We start from the raw sequence: 17,411 nt of genomic DNA on the forward strand, positions 1-17,411 counted from the left end.
TGCCTCGGGGTTGTAACAAGGTGGTCTAATGTTACTCCGTAGTAGTCATTCATTCTAGTAAGCTATTATCAGCCGTAGTGACAGAAGAAACAATTTCCTCCTTTAGTAGGTATAACTTACCTCTCCGGAAACATTCCCATCATCCAACCCAAATACTCATCTCGCACGACAAGATCACGAGGTACGTCTTCCGGACAAGCTTCGTGCCCGTAGATCGTTTCATAAGCCAATCGTGCTAGCTCCGGGCCTGCTAATTGCGGGAACGGTCGGTGCAGATGACTCAGATGCCATGGTACATGTGGTAGGAGCCTTGGTATGGCGATTAGGAGCCCTTCGATCTGGATTCTGAGTGGCTGGTCAGGTGGTAGTGCCTCTGCTGGAGTTGAATGTTATATCAATCTATACAATGTCCTCTTTTTCCTCATGCATGCGGGAAGGAGATTGTCGATGTTGTTTGTCCCTTCAATTTCTTATTCGTTCGATCATGGGTTCTGGTGTTACGCGCTGAATGGGCGTGCTGGGCAAGGCTGGGAGTTATTAGTATTACTACAAGGCTGAAGGCTATCATTAACCGCAGCTGTATACCCGCAGACCTCTACATATATGCCCAGGTACACCAGTAAAAGTTGGGTTTACTACTAGTACCGTTTTGATGAGAATGTATGTAGCTGTTCAACGCCTCAGTAAGGAAGCAAATAATCATCGCATTAATCCGTAAACAGTTCGACTAAAGAGAAAGAAAAGCATGCTGCCCATCAAGCCATCGTCAGATAATCTACATAACACCGGAATAAAAAGAAACAGCCTTTCAGTCGTTTAGTTATATTTACGAAGCTGTTGAAGAAATGTTAGTATTCTTATGACTCCAAACGAAAAATAGAAAGTGAAGGGTCTTACATCAAGGGTCAAGGATTTGCTGCTGTTCTCTACCTGGTCCCGGTAAATTCCAACCAGCGCTTCACTGTTCTGGAAGAGCCCGTTCTTCAGACTGATCACGATGAACTGCATGCCTGGCGCCGCGTGGTCGTGGATGTAGTTGGCGATCCGGGCAACGTTGGTGTTGTCCAGCGCCGCATCGACCTCGTCCAGCACGAAGAACGGCGATGGCTGGTAAGAGTGGATGGCGAATAGCAGGGCCAGGGCAGCCATGGTTTTCTCACCACCGGAAAGGTGCTCCATGTCGCGGAATCGCTTGAGAGGGGGCATGGCATGGTATTTGATACCGTCGAGGTACGGCTCGTCGGAGTCCTCGATGTCGAGATAGCTGTATCGTTGTTAATTTGCTGATGCTTCGACATGGGAACCGTAGAGAACCACTTACGCTTGTCCACCCAGCGGGTAATTGGTGCTCTTGGTCAGCTCACGATAGATGGGGCCAATTTGCTCGGAAATGTGAGAGAAGGCTTTGTTGAAGAGGTCGGAACGCTTATGCATCACATCCTCAAAGTCATCCTTGGTCCGTCGAGCATGCTTGCGGGAGTCCTCAAAATCCTTCTCCGTCGCCTTAAGCTTGTTCTCCACGCTCTCAAGACGCTCCATAGCGCGCGTGTTGGGTGCCATCTTGTCGAGCTCACTGTTGAGGGACCGAACCTTCTCAAGCAGCTCCTCTTCTAACTTCTCGTCGCTCTCCTGTTGACAATCAGCAAATATTTCTAAAAGTCCGAAACGAAATAGCTCACCTCCTTCAGAGTTTCTCCCAGGGAGTCAAAGTCGACTTCAATGCCGTAGTCTTGCACCATGAACGCTTGACCACCGCTTCCAGCGCCATCTTCGTCCACATCCATGGCGTCTGGGTCTGCCGCCTGAACCAGTTCATCGATAGGAAGTTGGTCAAGCGGATTCGAATCCTCGGTCAATGGAATGTCAATGTCTTCAAGCTTGCAACGCCGGAGTAGAGCGTATCGACTAGACGAATTGCGTTGTATTTCCGCCTCCAGGGCATTGATGTTCTTGATCGTCCCTTCGACTTCTCTGCTACGTTTCTGGAGCTCCCGGCGGTGTTGTGCAAGGTTCTCGGCTGACTGCGCGTAAGCCTCCTTTTGCTTCTCGAGTTTCTCACGCAAAATGTCAAGCTCGGCTTCGAATTCATCCAATTGGTTTCGGATGCTCTCTTGCTCAGCCTGAAGCTCCTCGATTAACTGCTCGTCACGTTGCTGTTGTGCCTGAAGCCCAGCAACACGGTCAGCCGTTGCCTGAAGGCGCTGCTTTTCGAAGCTAAGCTGGTTTTCGATTCTGCTCTTTTGTGTGGTGAACTCGAGCTTCTTCTGAGCAGCCTCCTCCTGCAAAGAGCCTTGTTGAACTTCATATTCGCGGATATTACTATATCCGAGGCGCTTGCAGAACTTCTTGTATACCTCATCCTCCACACTGCTGACAGTCTCTTGAGAGGTAGCAATCATTTGATCAAGCTCTTCAAGCAATTCTTGACGCTCAACATACTTTGGTCTTACATCCTCAAGCTGGCGCTTCACAAAGTCAAGTTCACTGTGCTTGCTTTCGAGGTTTCTCTCTAGGGCCTTCAGTTCGTCGCGAGCGTAAGCGAGCCGTTGCTCGAGACCAACCAATTCACCCTGCAAGGTTTCCTCCTCGGTTCCTCGGCGATGACCCTTGGGCAGGTTACCCAAGTCCGCCATCAACTTGTCCTTGAGCTTGTACAAGTTTTCGACCTCGGAGTCCTCCCAGCGCTTCGAGTTCTGCTGAGGGCCGCGACCACCAGTCATCAGACCACCCTTGTGAATCACTGTCCCATCAAGAGTAACGGCCTTCGCATCGACATTCCTGTCGTAGCAAAGATACTTGGCGGTAGCCAAATCGTCACAGACAATGGCGTTGCCGCAAGCGTAGCTGATGGCTCTGGCAACCGAGTCGTCATAGTCAACGGTCTCGATCGCTGGGCGCATTCCTCTGTGCAGACCTTTCAGGTTGGAGTTGAAGGCCTTAACTTGAATCGTTTCCAGAGGAATGAATGTCGCCTGTCCAGCTCTTTGGTCGCGAAGGTGCTGGATGCACTCCTTCGCTGTCTTCTCGTTGTCCACAACGATGGCGTCAAAGTGCCGCCCAAGTACGGTGCTGACTGCATCGGAGTATTTCTTCTGTTTAGGCTTGCAAAGGTCGCTTACACGGCCTTTGACGCCCGGGAAGATCCGCTTGAGAGTCGAAATCAGTTCCTTGGCTCTTATTTCCTTCTCGGACTGCTTCTTGCCATCATCTGCCTCGAGAAGCTTCTTCAACACAACTTGGAGCTTCTCCTCAAGCTCCGTTCTCATCTGAGAGACGCGTAGCCGTTCAGACGTTAGAGCATTCAGCTCCTTCTTCTTGCGCTCGATTTCTTTCGACGTGGACTTGACGGTCTCAGTGACAGACGACTTGCGCTCGGACAATGTTTGCGTCTCGGACTCCAGAGTCTTGAGCTGCCACTCGGTGCCTTCAAACTTGCTCTTCAGGCTGTTGTAGGCCTCCGCTTCAGTCTTCCGCTGACGACGGAGATTGTCCAGGTTCAGCTGTTCCGCGGAAGATTTCTTGTTGACCTCCTCCCTGAGCCGCTTGTACTCTTGTTGGTCGGCTTCGCTCAATTGACCACCTTGTTTGCTCATGGTCTTCTGCCACTCGGCCTCCCACTGAGCTTGAGCCTTCTCGACAACCTTGAGATCCTTCTCGAGCTGCTTGGCATTCGTCGCTTGACCCTCGCGCTCCCGAGTAATCTCAGCAATCCGAGAGGTGAAGCGCTCGACCTTCTTTCTCGTGATATCGACCTTCTCATCCACAGGTACCAGGGCATTCGTAGCCTCCTCGATCTCTTTCTCTTTGGCCACGATGTTCTTCTCGGCCTTTGCAACATCTCGTCCAACCCGAGCATGATCCTTCTTAGCATCCTCCACATTCTTCTCGTATTTCTCAACGCCGCGGCGGAACTCCTTTAGTTCATCCTGGTATTTCTGGATATCCGCACTCGACGCATCAATAAGGCGCTGGAAGTGGAAAAGCTTCCACAGAATATGCGTGATTATGGCCTGATCGCGTTCCTCGGCCTTCCGTGCATAGTTCTCGGCTTCTCGCTTCTGCTCTTGGTATTGCTTGATTTCCGAATTGATACCTCTGCGACGGTTCAACTGCACGGTCTGCTGCTCTGCGGCCTCCTCCGCCTCCGCCTTCAAGCGTTCGTATTCGGCCTTGTATTCCAAACTTCCCGAAATCTGCTCGATCAGCCGCGTCAGATCCTTTGGCGACTGCGAGGCAATGGCCTCCACATCACCCTGGAAAACTAGGAAGTTGCGGGCCTTGATCAGGATGTTCTCCGCCTCGAGGGCCTCGTTGTACTGCTGTGCCGTGACAATGCGGTTGTTGATGCGGTATTCGCTAACACCCCCACTGGTAATGGACCGGCGCCATTGCTGTTCCTCACCCGCATCGTCCTCGTAAACTGCCATGACCCACGCGGTTCGGGGGTCATTCTTTCCGCTTGGATCCTGTGACTGTTCACCATCAATTCCGTCCTCCGCTTGGTCATCCCCGTTGGCCTCCGCTTCGATGGCGTTGCCGCTTGCATCAACTTTTGACGTGCGCAGGACACGGCCCCGGTATACGAGATCGCGAAGGTTCGTGGATCGTAGGTGGGACGACTTGATACCTAAAACGAACGAAATCGCGTCCATACTGGAAAAGGTCAGCGCAATGTACTTTTCCTCGCTTGGGTTCCCTTTCTCCGCGACATAGGGTAAAATGATACGCACGAGTTGGACTTTCCGGACCCGTTGGGTCCGATGATGGAGGTGAAGTAGGCATCACCAAAGAGAAGCACATGGTGACCCTTGTACGATTTAAAGTCTAGAGCAGGTGTCAGTGCGGTTGAGAGTGCCCGACGGAGGACGTCGCTTACTGAACAGCTCAAGCCGGATGAGCTTTCCCATCTTGCGACAGACAGCCGCGTTTCAGCGACTGCGGGAATGGGGATACAAATCGCAAATGAAAGTTGGTTGGAACCGGTGAAGGTCGCCTGGAGGATAAGGCGGCAGGCTGGAACAGCCCACAAGAGAGGGTCGAGTTTGTGGAGGGGCTCGCGCAATGGTTTATCGTCGGAGTCGCGTCTTGATTGATTGATTGATTGATGGGGGGACGCGCTGCGGAGGGTCACGTGGTTCCGCATATACTCCGGCCACTCCTTACACAGTTCGGCCCCAGCAGTGCCTATACTCTACATATCTTCAATTTATGGTAATTGCTTGTGTTTATTTCTTCATTCCATATATACATGGTGGTCTGACATGCCGTATCGCAGGCTAATTGGAAAGTGATAGGACAAAAAGTAGAGTAATTAGACATCAAAAGAAGGATATCATAGCGAATACCGGGACCCCCTCTTTGTATTCATATCAGCGCCGGAAACTCACAGGATTGCCAACAAGCATAAAGTCTTGGGAGACGTATCCACCAGAATCCATGCGCAGAACGCCCTTCTGGCCCTCCACTTCCAGAAGGATGAAGTCCTCCTGGGAGAAGATCTGCCGAACAGACCGGAACAACCGCCACATAGACATGCTCATTTTCTTGAAGGGAGCTTTAAAGAAGCTAACCTTCGCTTGCTCACCCTGAGCCACAGTGCGCTCTCCTGCAATACCAGGAGCATCCGGAATAGATTCCAAAAGCATATCGGGGGATGAATCTGGCGAGATCACCAAACGACGGGAGAAAGCGATTTGGCGCGGCAAGGCGTCAAACTCGTAGGGTTTGCGGAACGGAACCACGCTTCGAACTGTGAAGCGAAGATGTGTGTGGCCGTTGACATTGACGGCCCTGATGGCGCGGATCAACCGGGTGGTCTTGAAAAGGAACACCGTACCCATAACACTCATTGTGACGCAAATACCACCGAATAGAGCTTGCTGCCACATCGGGAGAGGTATAAGGGGATCCCGGAAGACGGCATTGGAATTGTATACAGCGTAGGCAAAGCAGAAACCCGCAATACCGTAAGCGCCCAACACGTATCCGCGTTGCGATGGTGCCCGGAACAAGACAATCTCTCCTTCCTTGGCGACCTTTCTTTCGAGCTTTCCAAATCCTTCTGGCCGCCTTCCGGCAAACTTCAAGCTGTCTTCAGGCGCCGTGCGCACCACCTTGGGTTTAATTTGCTGGGTTTTGCTAGCAGCCTTGGTTCGCGAGGCGCTGGAGGAGAAGTACCTCCATGCTGGGCTGGAGGACTCGAGAACGGATGAGAGAGTGCTCCGGGGGCACTGCTGAGCGAATGCCCTTAAGGTAAACGGCCGGGCAAACATCTTGTCGACCTGGTATTTCCGATTGTTAGGATAGAGTATAAGTTGGAGCGCAGGCCACAAGGGCCCCCTGCCATCAAGGTTCACATATTCAGGTATTGTTTGAATAGGGCCAAACGGCTGAAAGAGATAAAATGATCAGACTCACCAGGAAGCAACGGAATAAAGGCCAATGGCTTCGTGCAAGGGCAGGAGGTCGAGGCCGTCGTTCTCCGCGGCAGAAAAATGTTCCCGTCCGGGCCGCCGGTGAAGCTCCCAACAATAATCACCTCAACCTCCTCCGAGCTGACCCTTCCGATAGCGACGCAATTCTCCGGCTTGGAACGTCCTGCAACGCTCAGCTCGCAGATCGCGACAATAATCCGACTCTCTAGGGTTCACTGTGCTTTTTGTGCGGCCCCGTTAGCCTGGTGGTGGGTTCCTGTTCGATCCCATCAAATCTCCGCCCACTCCAAGCTCCAGCGCTCGCGATCCCGACGATAGCCACACCCCTCGGAAAAGGCATTCACTTGTCCTATACAAACACCAAAAGCCTCACGCATCAAACATGGCCTCCACCTTCTCTGTCTGCCGGCTTCCGGCCGCGCTTGCCCGCCGCCAATCCCGTGTTCTCAGCACTTCCAAGCGTGAGTTTCCCGCCAGAATACAACTTGATATCAACTTTCCCACATCACCATATCCCTCCCTTCCACGTCCATTCTCACCCATCAAATACCTCATGTTCAATACAGCTAACATGGCATTCACCCTATAGGCCTGAACTCCACCTCCGCCCCTCAAACCCAGAACCCCGCCTACCCTCTCTATCCCTCCGTCACCCAGCTCCTCCATGAAAAAGGCATCCCGGAGTCCGAAGTGTCCAAGATCCCCGCGTCCGGCCCTAAGGGCCGTCTCCTGAAGGGCGACGTTCTCGCCTACCTGGGCGCCATCCCCGCCGAGTACCCTTCTGAGCAAGCAGCCCGGCTCGCCAAGCTCGCCCACCTCGACCTGAGCAACATCAAGATCGCCGCGCCCGTCAAGCCCGCGGAGCCCTCCCCTGCCGTGGAAGAGAAGCCCGTTGCTCGTCCCCCTCCGACCACCTCCGTCGCCGTCTCCATCTCCTTGGCCGCCGTGCTGTCCGTTCAGAAGAAAATTAAAGAAACCCTGGGTACCACGGTGCCGCTGTCGACGTTCCTGGCCCGCGCTACCGACCTGGCAAACGACGACCTGCCCCGCTCTTCCCGCGAGACTCCTTCCGCTGATGAGCTCTTCGACGAGATCCTGGGTGCTCAGCCCATTAAGTTTACCCGGGGGGAGTACATCCCTGAGTTGAATGCTGAGGAGGCCCGGCCGGTCCAGAAGAAGCAGAAGGTGGAGGATGATTTGATTGATTTCTTGGCCGGAAAGGTGTCCAAGAAGGCTGCTGCTACTGCTAAGAGCGTTGTTGAGCCGGCGGCGAACGTGTTCAGCTTGACTGTCCCGGTTGAGGAGGAGAAGAGGGCGAAGGTTTTCTTGGACCGCGTGAAGACCTTGTTGACTGTTGAACCTGGCAGGCTGGTTCTATAGATCTCCATTCCTTTTTTCTTTTTTCATTCCCATTTCCTTGGTTATTTCCCCTTTCACTTTTTCGTGCTGTAAGTTATGCGCAGAAGACAGGAGACAAAATTTTGTCTCGTACCATCGTATCTCTTGGATTAGTTTCATTGGGCTTATGAACCGTTTTATATAAGTATAACATCAATCAAGAAGATAATGAAATAAACATTCAGTTAGAATTGAAAGTCCAAGTGATAGGCTACTACTGTTATAGTAGACTGGGTCAACCTCTTCTCATTACTGTATATCATTGAAGTTGAAGACGGTAGAATCTACTACAACTATGTACTCAAGAGCTATACTATCGAACTAACCGGCCTAGATTTGCACCATCTTTTTTTTGTCTTTACCCTTCTCATCTTTCATTCTCGTTATCTATGACATTAGGTGTTTTTTCCGTTTTCCCCCGCGAACACGTTCTCCATAATAATCAATTCAAGCAAACCCTTTTCGAAGCTCTTGATGTGTTGTAAATCGTGTCGTCGTGAACACTGAACGCGGGGAGAGGTGTGTGTGTGGTACATGCAACTCTGAAAGAGAAGTGTATAAGCCCAACGAATTGATCAATCAAGTCCATCCTTCTGACTCTGTAGGAGGATAGAGCAACGCCTTGGTCCTGGTTTTACCTGGTCACCCTGAGGAAAACACCATAAGCGCCACCGCTGAGATTCATTTCCATGGGTAGTAGCGAAAACCTGCAGATAGTGAGTGCCTGCTGCAAAGACATGGGCTGGCACCAGTGCGAGGATAAAAATAAGAGTAGGCTGGAAAGGAACACGAGAGAAGAAAAGTAGAAGCAGAAACAGGCAGAGTCAGAGATACATGGAATGAGATCTTGCAGCCAGCAGAAAGAACCTAGTAAAAAGAAAAACGACGCAGAAAAGGAACCCTTTAATCACCCATGATATGCTGTTGTTTACCCCATGAGATGCGAAAAAATGCCCAAGCTAGACCCATTTGAGAAAAAAAAAAAAAAAAAAAAAGAGACCCTCTCCTCCAGACCGTCCATGGACAGAACCCAGCATCATAAGAAACGCCAAAGCCTTGGAAACGCCATATCTAATGCATATTGGTAATTCCAACGAGAAGTTCAAGGACGCCATGGCACCGAATCAGTTCGAAATGAACAGCAACCTTCCCGTCAGCGTATGGTACCCCATTCTGCTAGCTTGCTACCTTCACGCCCGTGCTCTCTGCCCGGTCGTTTATTGAAGATCTTCCAGAACCGCAGGGTCTCATCTCCAGCCCCGGTGACAACTGTTTGGCCATCAGGGCTCATGGCCAAGTACAGTACTCGGAATGTATGGCCGGTTAGAGAGACAATCTGCTCCATACGAGGGTACTTCCAGATGACGATTTGGTTCTGGCTGTAGCCGTGCGTGCTGATGATCTCATCTGAATTCTTCGACCACGCCAAATTACAGACCTGACTGCCTGTGTCGACTTCTTTGATCAAGGAACCCGTCGACGTGTTCCAGAACTTGATGGTTCGATCAGCTGTACCACCACCAGATGCGAGGAGGTGATGCTGGTGTGGAGACCAAGTGATTGCCTTGACGGCCGCAGTATGGTCGGAAAAACGGTAAAGCGGTGTTTCGTTGAGCTTGTCCCAGACCAGCAGTTTGTTGTCATTCCCGCCAGAGGCTAATTGACCATCTTCTGTGTTCCAACGGAGACCACATACCTCTTGCTTATGACCAGATAAGCGACGCAGGTATTGATCCGGGGACCGGACGTCTCGATGGAAGATCAGTCGGTCTCGAGAGCCGGACGTGAGGATATGATCGTTCCAAGCCAACGCTCCTACACGATTCGTATGTCCAATCATCGTACGGAGACGCCGACAGCGCTCAGCATCCCATATTTGTACAAGACCCTTGCCTGTGCCTATTGAAAGATGTGTTCCCTAGTCCCATTAGCACTTCTGTCCAACATGATGACCAATATCTGGGCACTCACCCTTTGTATCCAGCTAACACTTGTGACTGTATCATCTCGTAGCTCACAGAGTTTCGTCACGCGGCCTGTCTGGGAGTTCCACATGTACACCGAGTTTCCTAGGCCCACTCCAAGAACGTTGCTGCTGCCCCAATCGACTAAGTTGAGATAGAAATCATCTTGCAGATCGGGCGCATCAAGGACCTTGTAGGGTACCTTGTTCACATAGCGAGGCTGTTTCCGGGGTGTCTCCAGAATACGTTGGCTGTCGAGGCGGATTGGTGATAGACTATAGAGCTCTGAACGGACATTGAGGTTCGGACCGTGCTGACTTCGCGGAGTCTTTGAAGGTGTGGGGTGAGCTGAGCCAGCACGTGGGGAAGCGTAGTTGAAAAGGTTTTTGTGGGGCGTCGATGGTGTTATGCTGGCAGGTGGTAGGTTCGAGACTACATGTGAAGGTGGCGTATGTGAGCGGGTCTTGTCGTTAATGCCATTACCCATACCCAACAACGGGTCCGGTGATAGGGAATCCAAATCGGCCTGTGGAACAGTATTCCCAAACAGTTCACTTCGCAAAACTCGCGAGTACATGCGATTTGCTTCTTCGGCTACACTGGGGTTAGCGACGGTGATCGGCAACGCCAGAATCACGGCAGATGCGACTCACTCTTTTGAAAGTGAAGCTCCGAATGTGGAGCACGCTTTTTCGACTTTGACGGAGTCGAAGGGCAGCCGTCCTCATGAAGCAGGCTGAACGTTGCTTGAAGGTCTTGGCCCTCACGATTGGGAATAAACCTGGAGGTAGGATCCACAGTTTAGTGACATGATGTCAAGGGACATAGGTCCATGGTCATGACCGATAAATCGCTCTCAAAGAGCACCATTGAATGTTTTACTGACCTATCACCGTACACTCTCTGCCTCTTCCTGCTGGGACTGGTACCCGGTGTTCTCTCGCGGGGACGTCCAGCATCCTCAAAATCCTTCAGAGCCTTCGCAAGGGCGTCTGGATCGATTGGCCCAGAGGTAGTTCGAGAATTCTGGCGCCTGCCTTGCGGCTCCGGGTAAAATAAGGTCTTCTTCGACGGCATACTAGGGGGCGTCCTGGAGCCAGGAGGTGATGCGATCGTCAACGCATTTGGACCGGTACGATCCGGCGACTTGACGGCTGGTGCGCCTGCAGCAGCATTGCGGGTGGTCGGCCGATCTGATTTCTTGGGGTCGCCCATGGTTGTCGGAGGGGCGAACCTCACGAGGTGCAAATGGCGGTCGAATGCGGGATCAACTGAGGCAGGGTCAATGCGACAGGTCTCAAACGTCGTCGGGTCGCAAGTGGCGGCAGACTGGGAGGGGAATAAAAGCTGGGGTAGATCGTATTCAATATATGGGCGAATATAGTGTTGTCTTTCAGGTCAATCGGCAGCTCGGGGTTGTAGACGGTGGTGAATGCAGAGGTTGCTGATGACAACAGCCAAACCCTTGGGTTCCGCTCCGATCAATACACCAAATAAACTAGGAGCAAGCGGGCACAGGAGCGAACAGAGAGTGACGACAGAGTGTCTCTCACCAGACCCGAGGCAGACAAGGAAGAAACGCACAGCTTGTGGAGGTCATTTGATACTGACCTGACCACCGTCTGGTGAGGGAGGAAGGATTGAGACAGTTGATCCAAGGGTTGGCGATGGGCTTCCTCTCTTGCTCGGCCGTTCGAAGGGGAGCCCCAGCAGCGGTCACGCGTCGGTTGCGCTAAACCACTTTGGGCAACGCAGGAGGTTGGTGTTAATTCTATACTTGCCCTCCTGCGAAGAGACAATGATGAGTTTATCGTTCATTACAAAGAAGTTTATAGCCTTGATCAGCATTGTCTTGACATATCTGACTTTAGTCAGGCGTTCCCCTCTAGAATAGTGGTGGGTGGGTGGTCTCATCCGACTGATCTTCGTCAGGTGTTGTTGTCGCATGGGAGGATTTGTTTATCTGCACCCGCTGGATCGCCTGTACCTTCAGATGCACCTCCGTGTCTGATCGATTGTGACCCTCCCATCACAAGCAGACAGGTCCTTTTTGTGAAATTGACCATTCACTCAGGCTAGATTATCAGACGTGAAACAATCTTTAACCAATCCGATCAAATCGCCCGTGCTACAGGAGGCGTGCCATGGACTAACGCGAAGCGCCGTCGTGGTGATTGGGCCAGCGCGCTCTACTCCGTTGTTATCGATTGTCGCAGCGCCACGAGCACTACCGCGACCGCCTCTCATTCCACGCGCCTGGTGAACGCGACAGCAAAAGCTTGGGCCATACACAGCTGGAAAGGAGACTTTCCAGCCAAAGAAATCCAATTTGAGATCCCTCCCGGTTCCCGTCTGCGTCGATCACAGTACAGCATTAGTTTAGCATAACGGCTTGACTCGTGGCGTGGATTTCCAGGGTATACTGGCGATCAACCGTCCGTACCGGATAATCATCTAGCTTAGAGGCTCAACGGTCGACTATTTCCAGTTGCTTTTTTTCAATTTTATTTGTTCCATTTCCGATGGCGCAGCGTTTCACGTTGACAAACACTAACGCCCAGTCTCAGACTGCTATTTCTCATTGCTATGCTTTGGGTTTCATGCTACAACCGTGTCTTGGAAAACACATGACGAGCACCTATATGAACAGGGCGCGACCGTGTTTGTTTCAGTTTCCAGCCAAGGGAGACAGAAAGACAAGTTTAGACTCTAAGGAGAATAATATGAATTAGATTGAAACTTTTTGAAAACCTTAGGAATGCTCACAGACGGACGACTTGTAGATAATGAGGTCATTTATTGGTTCTTATTTGTTTGACTCCGAATCCATGACACCACCATTCAATGTCTGCCCATACATTATTGGAAAGTCTACGCCAACCCAACTAATCTTCTGTTTATCTATCTAGCAGCACTTTTAGTGGTATTGCGAATCAAATAAGCGATATCAGTAGATTCCGTAGTCTACGCCTCCACTGTTATCTACTAGATCGATGAAGCCATGCGGACACGCCAACTGACCGCCTTGCTATGATCTCATGCCCACTTTTCCCCTCCCCGTGATCCCCATGTTTCTTTATCCACATCTCCTGGGGACCTTCGAGACAAGATGACTTCCAAAATTGCCCAAAGTTTGAAGCAGCCGGCTCTGGACTTTCTGTCCTTTGTCAATGCTTCTCCTACCCGTAATTACATCACCTTCTATACTATCTTAAGGTAGTCGAGTACTAACTTTGCTGTAGCGTTCCATGCCGTCCAGTCTGCAAAGGAACTTCTTGCCAAGGCTGGCTTCCAGGAGATCAAGGTATGCGATAGCTGCATTGTATCACGGAATTAACCGCTAATTCCTGGTGTAGGAGAAGGACTCTTGGGCGTCGACCTGCCGGCCTGGTGGAAAGTACTACTTGACCCGTAATCAGTCCACCATCATCGCTTTTGCTGTCGGCAAGAAATGGAAGGTATGGTTTCTGCCGATTGTTAATGATCTAACCCTTGTGCTAATTATACCAATTGTTTAGCCTGGTAATCCCATTTCAATGATCGGTGCTCACACCGATTCTCCCGTCCTGAGAGTCAAGCCTGTCAGCAACAAACGCGGGGAAGGATACGTTCAAGTGGGCGTGGAGACCTATGGAGGCGGCATCTGGCATACCTGTCCGTGGTAACTGAAATACTTTTCCTATATGCATCGCTGACATTCTTTAGGGTTCGACCGCGATCTGGGTGTTGCAGGTCGGGCTATGGTCCGCAATGGCGACGGTTCAATTGTGCAGAAGCTGATCAAGATTGACCGACCCAGTAAGTTCGTTCGGCCTTTGTACAACCGGCATTTTCTGACCATGCATAGTTCTCCGCATTCCCACTCTGGCCATCCATCTTGACCGCCAAGAGACCTTTGCCTTCAACAAGGAAACTCAGCTGTTCCCCATCGCTGGTCTTGTCGCTGCTGAGCTGAACCGTACCGGTGCCTCCGAGGAGACTGACAAAGCGGCCAAGGAAGCCAACGAGGATAAGGGTGACTTGTCTCCTCTGAAGGCTATCACCGAGCGTCACCATCCTTATCTGGTTGAGCTCATTGCTGCCGAGGCCGGCGTCAAGCCCCTCGATGTCCTTGACTTCGAGATGATCCTGTTCGATACCCAGAAGTCGAACCTGGGTGGACTGTTGGAGGAGTTCATCTTCTCGCCTCGCCTGGACAACTTGAACAGCTCCTTCTGTGCCACCGTCGGCTTGATTGACTCCGTGGCTGATTCTTCGGCGTTGGATGAGGAACCTGCTATCCGCCTCATTGCACTGTTTGACCACGAGGAAATCGGAAGCCGCACTGCTCAAGGTGCCGACTCGAACATCCTCCCCTCCGTCATCCGTCGCTTGTCCGTTCTCCCGTCGACGGCCGGCGATAGTGACGACATTGCCACTGCGTACGAGCAGACCCTGTCTACATCTTTCCTTGTGTCTGCCGATATGGCCCATGGAGTCCACCCGAACTACACGGCCAAGTACGAGAACGACCACCGGCCCCAAATCAACAAGGGCCCTGTTATCAAGATCAACGCGAATGCCCGCTACGCGACCAACTCGCCCGGTATTGTTCTTCTTCAGGAAGTTGCTCGCAAGGCTGGTGAAGATGTTGGCGAAAAGGTTCCCCTGCAGCTGTTTGTTGTCCGCAATGACTCCAGCTGCGGTAGCACCATTGGCCCGATGCTGTCTGCGGCGCTTGGCGCTCGGACATTGGACTTGGGTAACCCCCAGCTGAGCATGCACAGTATCCGTGAGACGGGAGGTACCTTCGATGTGGCACACTCGATCCGTCTGTTCACTGGATTTTTCAAGCACTACGCCAACCTTTCCAAGACCATCTTTGTTGATTAAATAGATAAGTCTACGGGGTAGGTGAAGATTATATAGGAAGCATGAGGATATCTATGCTGCATCATTCGGGAATAATACGTGAAAATAAGCAAACAACTTTATCTCCATAGTTAGATCGCCATAGTAAGAGATTATCATTGGTGAGACGTAAATAGTCCAACCCCGGATGTTGCCAGATGCAGCGCTCCGGGCCGAGAAAAGTCCGCAGCCACCTGATCCACATCATCGGCCATCATCGTTGCCGGTGACGCTCCACCTCCAACTCCCTCCGTCTCTCCACCTGAAACACCACCCTAACTACTCCATCTTCCCCCCAGCACCTCATCCCCCCGGTCTGCAGTGGCACCCCTAGACCTTTCCCCCCTCGCTCATTAACCCCCCCTGACGCCATCCATGCCCCCATGACCCTCTATGACCACTCCGGACGTCTATCGAGATGCGGAATACATCGCTGACGTGTCCGGCATCATCGACCCTTATGGCGGCGCCAGCGCCAACTCCACCAGCCGCACCGAGCGCCTGAGAAAGGTGCAGACGGCCGCGAAAGTCGCGTTCATTGACCGACTTCTCCGCGACCTAGATATCCTTATTTACTGTGAGCTTTCAGCGTTGTATTATATGGAGTGAGCAGAAATCAACCCCCCGCCCCCGCAACTCCGCACGAGCGCGGACCCCATAAAGTATAATCTATCAAGCGATAAGTCACAACTAACAATACATGTTTTTCAGCTGCTCGATAATTCTCTTCGCCCTCCGCGCCATAATCCAACTCATCTTCTTCACACCCAAAGCACCCCCCTTCGACCCTACGAGAAACCAACCCTTCGTCGGCGCCATCCTGGGTAGTAACCTCTTCTGCATGATCTTCCATAGATTCTTCACTAGACCCGAAGCCAGCGAATCGACGCGCGGATACCTGCATGGCGGGATCTTGATTGATTTTATTGGACAGAAAGCGCCCATCCCGTTCGCTAGACTTCTTTTCCTGGATTGCCTCATTTTGTTTCTGGATCTGGTCATGTTGGGGTTGATCGTTGAGCGGGTAAAGACAGTAGAGGTTACTGCAAGTACGCCGGTTGAGACCACGCCCGAGGGGGAGGAAGAGCGACAGGATCACGATCTGGAGGAGAGGGGGTTGCGAGGGAGTGGGCCTTCTACGAGATTGTCGACGCGGACATTGGAGGATGATGTGGAGGAGGAGACGATTGAGTTGGGTGAGATGGAGAGGACGCAGTTGTTAGCTGATCCGGAGGAGGGAGGGAGGAATGCACAGCACGCCCATCCTATGGATACGTTTGTGTCAGGTCAGGCAGTGATCATGGATATGGGATTGGTTGACCTTGTTCGTGATCAGTGGCGGTACAGCCCTGCGACAGCGCGGCGGACGACACCGTACGTGCCCTCTGATCAGACCGCGGCGTTCTTGAGAGAGCGGTTTGGCATTCGAGTTGGCGCAGATGGGCGCATGGAGCGGATCGGAACGGAGGCGTGATATTGTTGAGGTTGACTGTAATGTAATGATTTAGATGAGTCAACATTTGTACATATACCAATGCTTATATGACGGATACAGGATACCGAATAGTTATCATATCATATATTGCAACCATAACATAAGTTCATCACGCGATACTGATACACATTTACCCATCTCAAACCAACAAACAAAACCATATAAATAGAACTAAATAACAAGGGGTATACCACAACATCACGGCATCGCCTCACCCCCCTCCCCACCAGGCGCCGCCCTCCTATCTAAAATCTCATCCACAATCCCCATATCCAGCGCCTCCTTCGCGCCCATGAAATAATCCCTCTCCATCAACTTCTCGATCTCATCCAACGTCATCTCCTTCTTTCCCGTCAAATGCCTCTTATAAATCTTATTCAACTGGCTCCGTACCCTCAATATCTCCTTCGCATGGATGGCAATATCACTCGCTTGACCAAAGTACCCTCCCGACGGCTGATGCATCATGATAGAGCTATGCGGCAAACAGAACCGCTTGCCCGGGTGTCCACCACAGAGCAGCAACGAACCCATCGAGGCGGCTTGGCCCACGCAGATCGTGCTCACGGGGGAGGCGATGTAAGTCATTGTGTCGTAGATGGCGAGGCCGGCGGTCACGGAGCCTCCGGGGGAGTTGATGTAGAGGTGGATGGGCTTTTGCGGGTTGTCGGCTTCGAGGAAGAGGAGTTGGGCGACGATGCTGGCGGACATGGTCTCGTCGACTTCGCCGTTTAGGCAAATGATTCGTTCCTATGGGTTATGAGTATGGAATGGGGCGGGAAGTGGGTGGGTGGGTGTATGTACCTTAAGGAGACGAGAGAAGATGTCGTCTGTGATGGGAGTGTAGTTGGTTAGTTAGTTGCGGTAAGGTACGGGGGTTGCTGCTGTAAACGTACATGTGTGCCATCCTCCTCCCTAATTATAGTTAGCATACCCTCACCTATGCATATACTATAAGAAAGAATGTGCAGACTTACCACAGTCTCAGTAACAAACGGCGTCGGCGTCCACCCCCGCGGAGACCGGGCACCTGATAACGTCGGAACAGAGCTGGCGAAGCTGCGCGACAGCGCCGGCTTGACAGTCTGACGGCCAACGACGCGAGCTAATCGCTGAAGAGGACGTGTTGTGTTCATTATGTGCAGCAATATACCCCAATGGTGAAGAGCGATGGTAGAAAGGAGGGGGGAAGAGAGATTTGATGAAGATGATGCGTTGGAGATCTGGTCC

General features: G+C 51.8%; 8 protein-coding genes across 8 annotated transcripts; 3 read left to right on the forward strand and 5 right to left on the reverse strand.

The window, feature by feature from the left end:
- Positions 1-436: 436 nt before the first annotated feature.
- Positions 437-5,053, reverse strand: BDQ94DRAFT_81540 (cohesin subunit SMC1). Its single transcript, XM_026776608.1, has 6 exons — positions 4,877-5,053; positions 4,731-4,824; positions 1,680-4,653; positions 1,322-1,629; positions 898-1,264; positions 437-834 (listed from the first exon to the last, which is right to left on the reverse strand). Exons 1-6 carry the CDS (start codon positions 4,905-4,907, stop codon positions 817-819), a joined length of 3,792 nt encoding a protein of 1,263 aa, XP_026622612.1. The 5' UTR covers positions 4,908-5,053; the 3' UTR covers positions 437-816.
- Positions 5,054-5,217: 164 nt separating this feature from the next.
- BDQ94DRAFT_150027 (uncharacterized protein) lies at positions 5,218-6,410 on the reverse strand. The gene has a single exon (XM_026767499.1). The coding sequence runs from the start codon at positions 6,270-6,272 to the stop codon at positions 5,370-5,372; it is 903 nt and encodes a 300-aa protein (XP_026622613.1). The 5' UTR covers positions 6,273-6,410; the 3' UTR covers positions 5,218-5,369.
- A 153-nt stretch (positions 6,411-6,563) lies between these two features.
- Positions 6,564-8,037, forward strand: pdx1 (putative pyruvate dehydrogenase complex component Pdx1). Its single transcript, XM_026776609.1, has 2 exons — positions 6,564-6,895; positions 7,024-8,037. Exons 1-2 carry the CDS (start codon positions 6,817-6,819, stop codon positions 7,812-7,814), a joined length of 870 nt encoding a protein of 289 aa, XP_026622614.1. The 5' UTR covers positions 6,564-6,816; the 3' UTR covers positions 7,815-8,037.
- Positions 8,038-8,826: 789 nt separating this feature from the next.
- BDQ94DRAFT_182148 (WD40 repeat domain-containing protein) lies at positions 8,827-11,443 on the reverse strand. The gene is made up of 4 exons (XM_026774073.1): positions 10,683-11,443; positions 10,450-10,577; positions 9,804-10,390; positions 8,827-9,750 (listed from the first exon to the last, which is right to left on the reverse strand). Exons 1-4 carry the CDS (start codon positions 11,009-11,011, stop codon positions 8,986-8,988), a joined length of 1,809 nt encoding a protein of 602 aa, XP_026622615.1. The 5' UTR covers positions 11,012-11,443; the 3' UTR covers positions 8,827-8,985.
- Positions 11,444-11,620: 177 nt separating this feature from the next.
- On the reverse strand, positions 11,621-12,058 carry BDQ94DRAFT_150034 (uncharacterized protein; the record flags this gene model as incomplete). Its single annotated transcript, XM_026767500.1, has 1 exon — positions 11,621-12,058. A coding segment is annotated over exon 1 (172 nt), but the record flags the coding sequence as incomplete, so codon positions are not given.
- Positions 12,059-12,837: 779 nt separating this feature from the next.
- On the forward strand, positions 12,838-14,798 carry BDQ94DRAFT_150036 (M18 family aminopeptidase). Its single transcript, XM_026767501.1, has 6 exons — positions 12,838-12,981; positions 13,039-13,100; positions 13,153-13,254; positions 13,315-13,450; positions 13,502-13,594; positions 13,644-14,798. The coding sequence occupies exons 1-6, from the start codon at positions 12,906-12,908 to the stop codon at positions 14,666-14,668; spliced, it is 1,494 nt and encodes a 497-aa protein (XP_026622617.1). The 5' UTR covers positions 12,838-12,905; the 3' UTR covers positions 14,669-14,798.
- Positions 14,799-14,934: 136 nt separating this feature from the next.
- BDQ94DRAFT_81578 (DSC4 family protein) lies at positions 14,935-16,270 on the forward strand. Its single transcript, XM_026776612.1, has 2 exons — positions 14,935-15,291; positions 15,398-16,270. The coding sequence occupies exons 1-2, from the start codon at positions 15,080-15,082 to the stop codon at positions 16,158-16,160; spliced, it is 975 nt and encodes a 324-aa protein (XP_026622618.1). The 5' UTR covers positions 14,935-15,079; the 3' UTR covers positions 16,161-16,270.
- BDQ94DRAFT_81574 (ATP-dependent Clp protease proteolytic subunit) lies at positions 16,270-17,388 on the reverse strand. Its single transcript, XM_026776611.1, has 4 exons — positions 17,159-17,388; positions 17,078-17,096; positions 16,986-17,011; positions 16,270-16,931 (listed from the first exon to the last, which is right to left on the reverse strand). Exons 1-4 carry the CDS (start codon positions 17,315-17,317, stop codon positions 16,380-16,382), a joined length of 756 nt encoding a protein of 251 aa, XP_026622619.1. The 5' UTR covers positions 17,318-17,388; the 3' UTR covers positions 16,270-16,379.
- Between the last annotated feature and the right edge of the window lie 23 nt (positions 17,389-17,411).

This window comes from Aspergillus welwitschiae (assembly GCF_003344945.1).
Source record: "Aspergillus welwitschiae strain CBS 139.54b unplaced genomic scaffold BDQ94scaffold_35, whole genome shotgun sequence".
In the NCBI taxonomy this organism is placed as follows: domain Eukaryota; kingdom Fungi; phylum Ascomycota; class Eurotiomycetes; order Eurotiales; family Aspergillaceae; genus Aspergillus; species Aspergillus welwitschiae.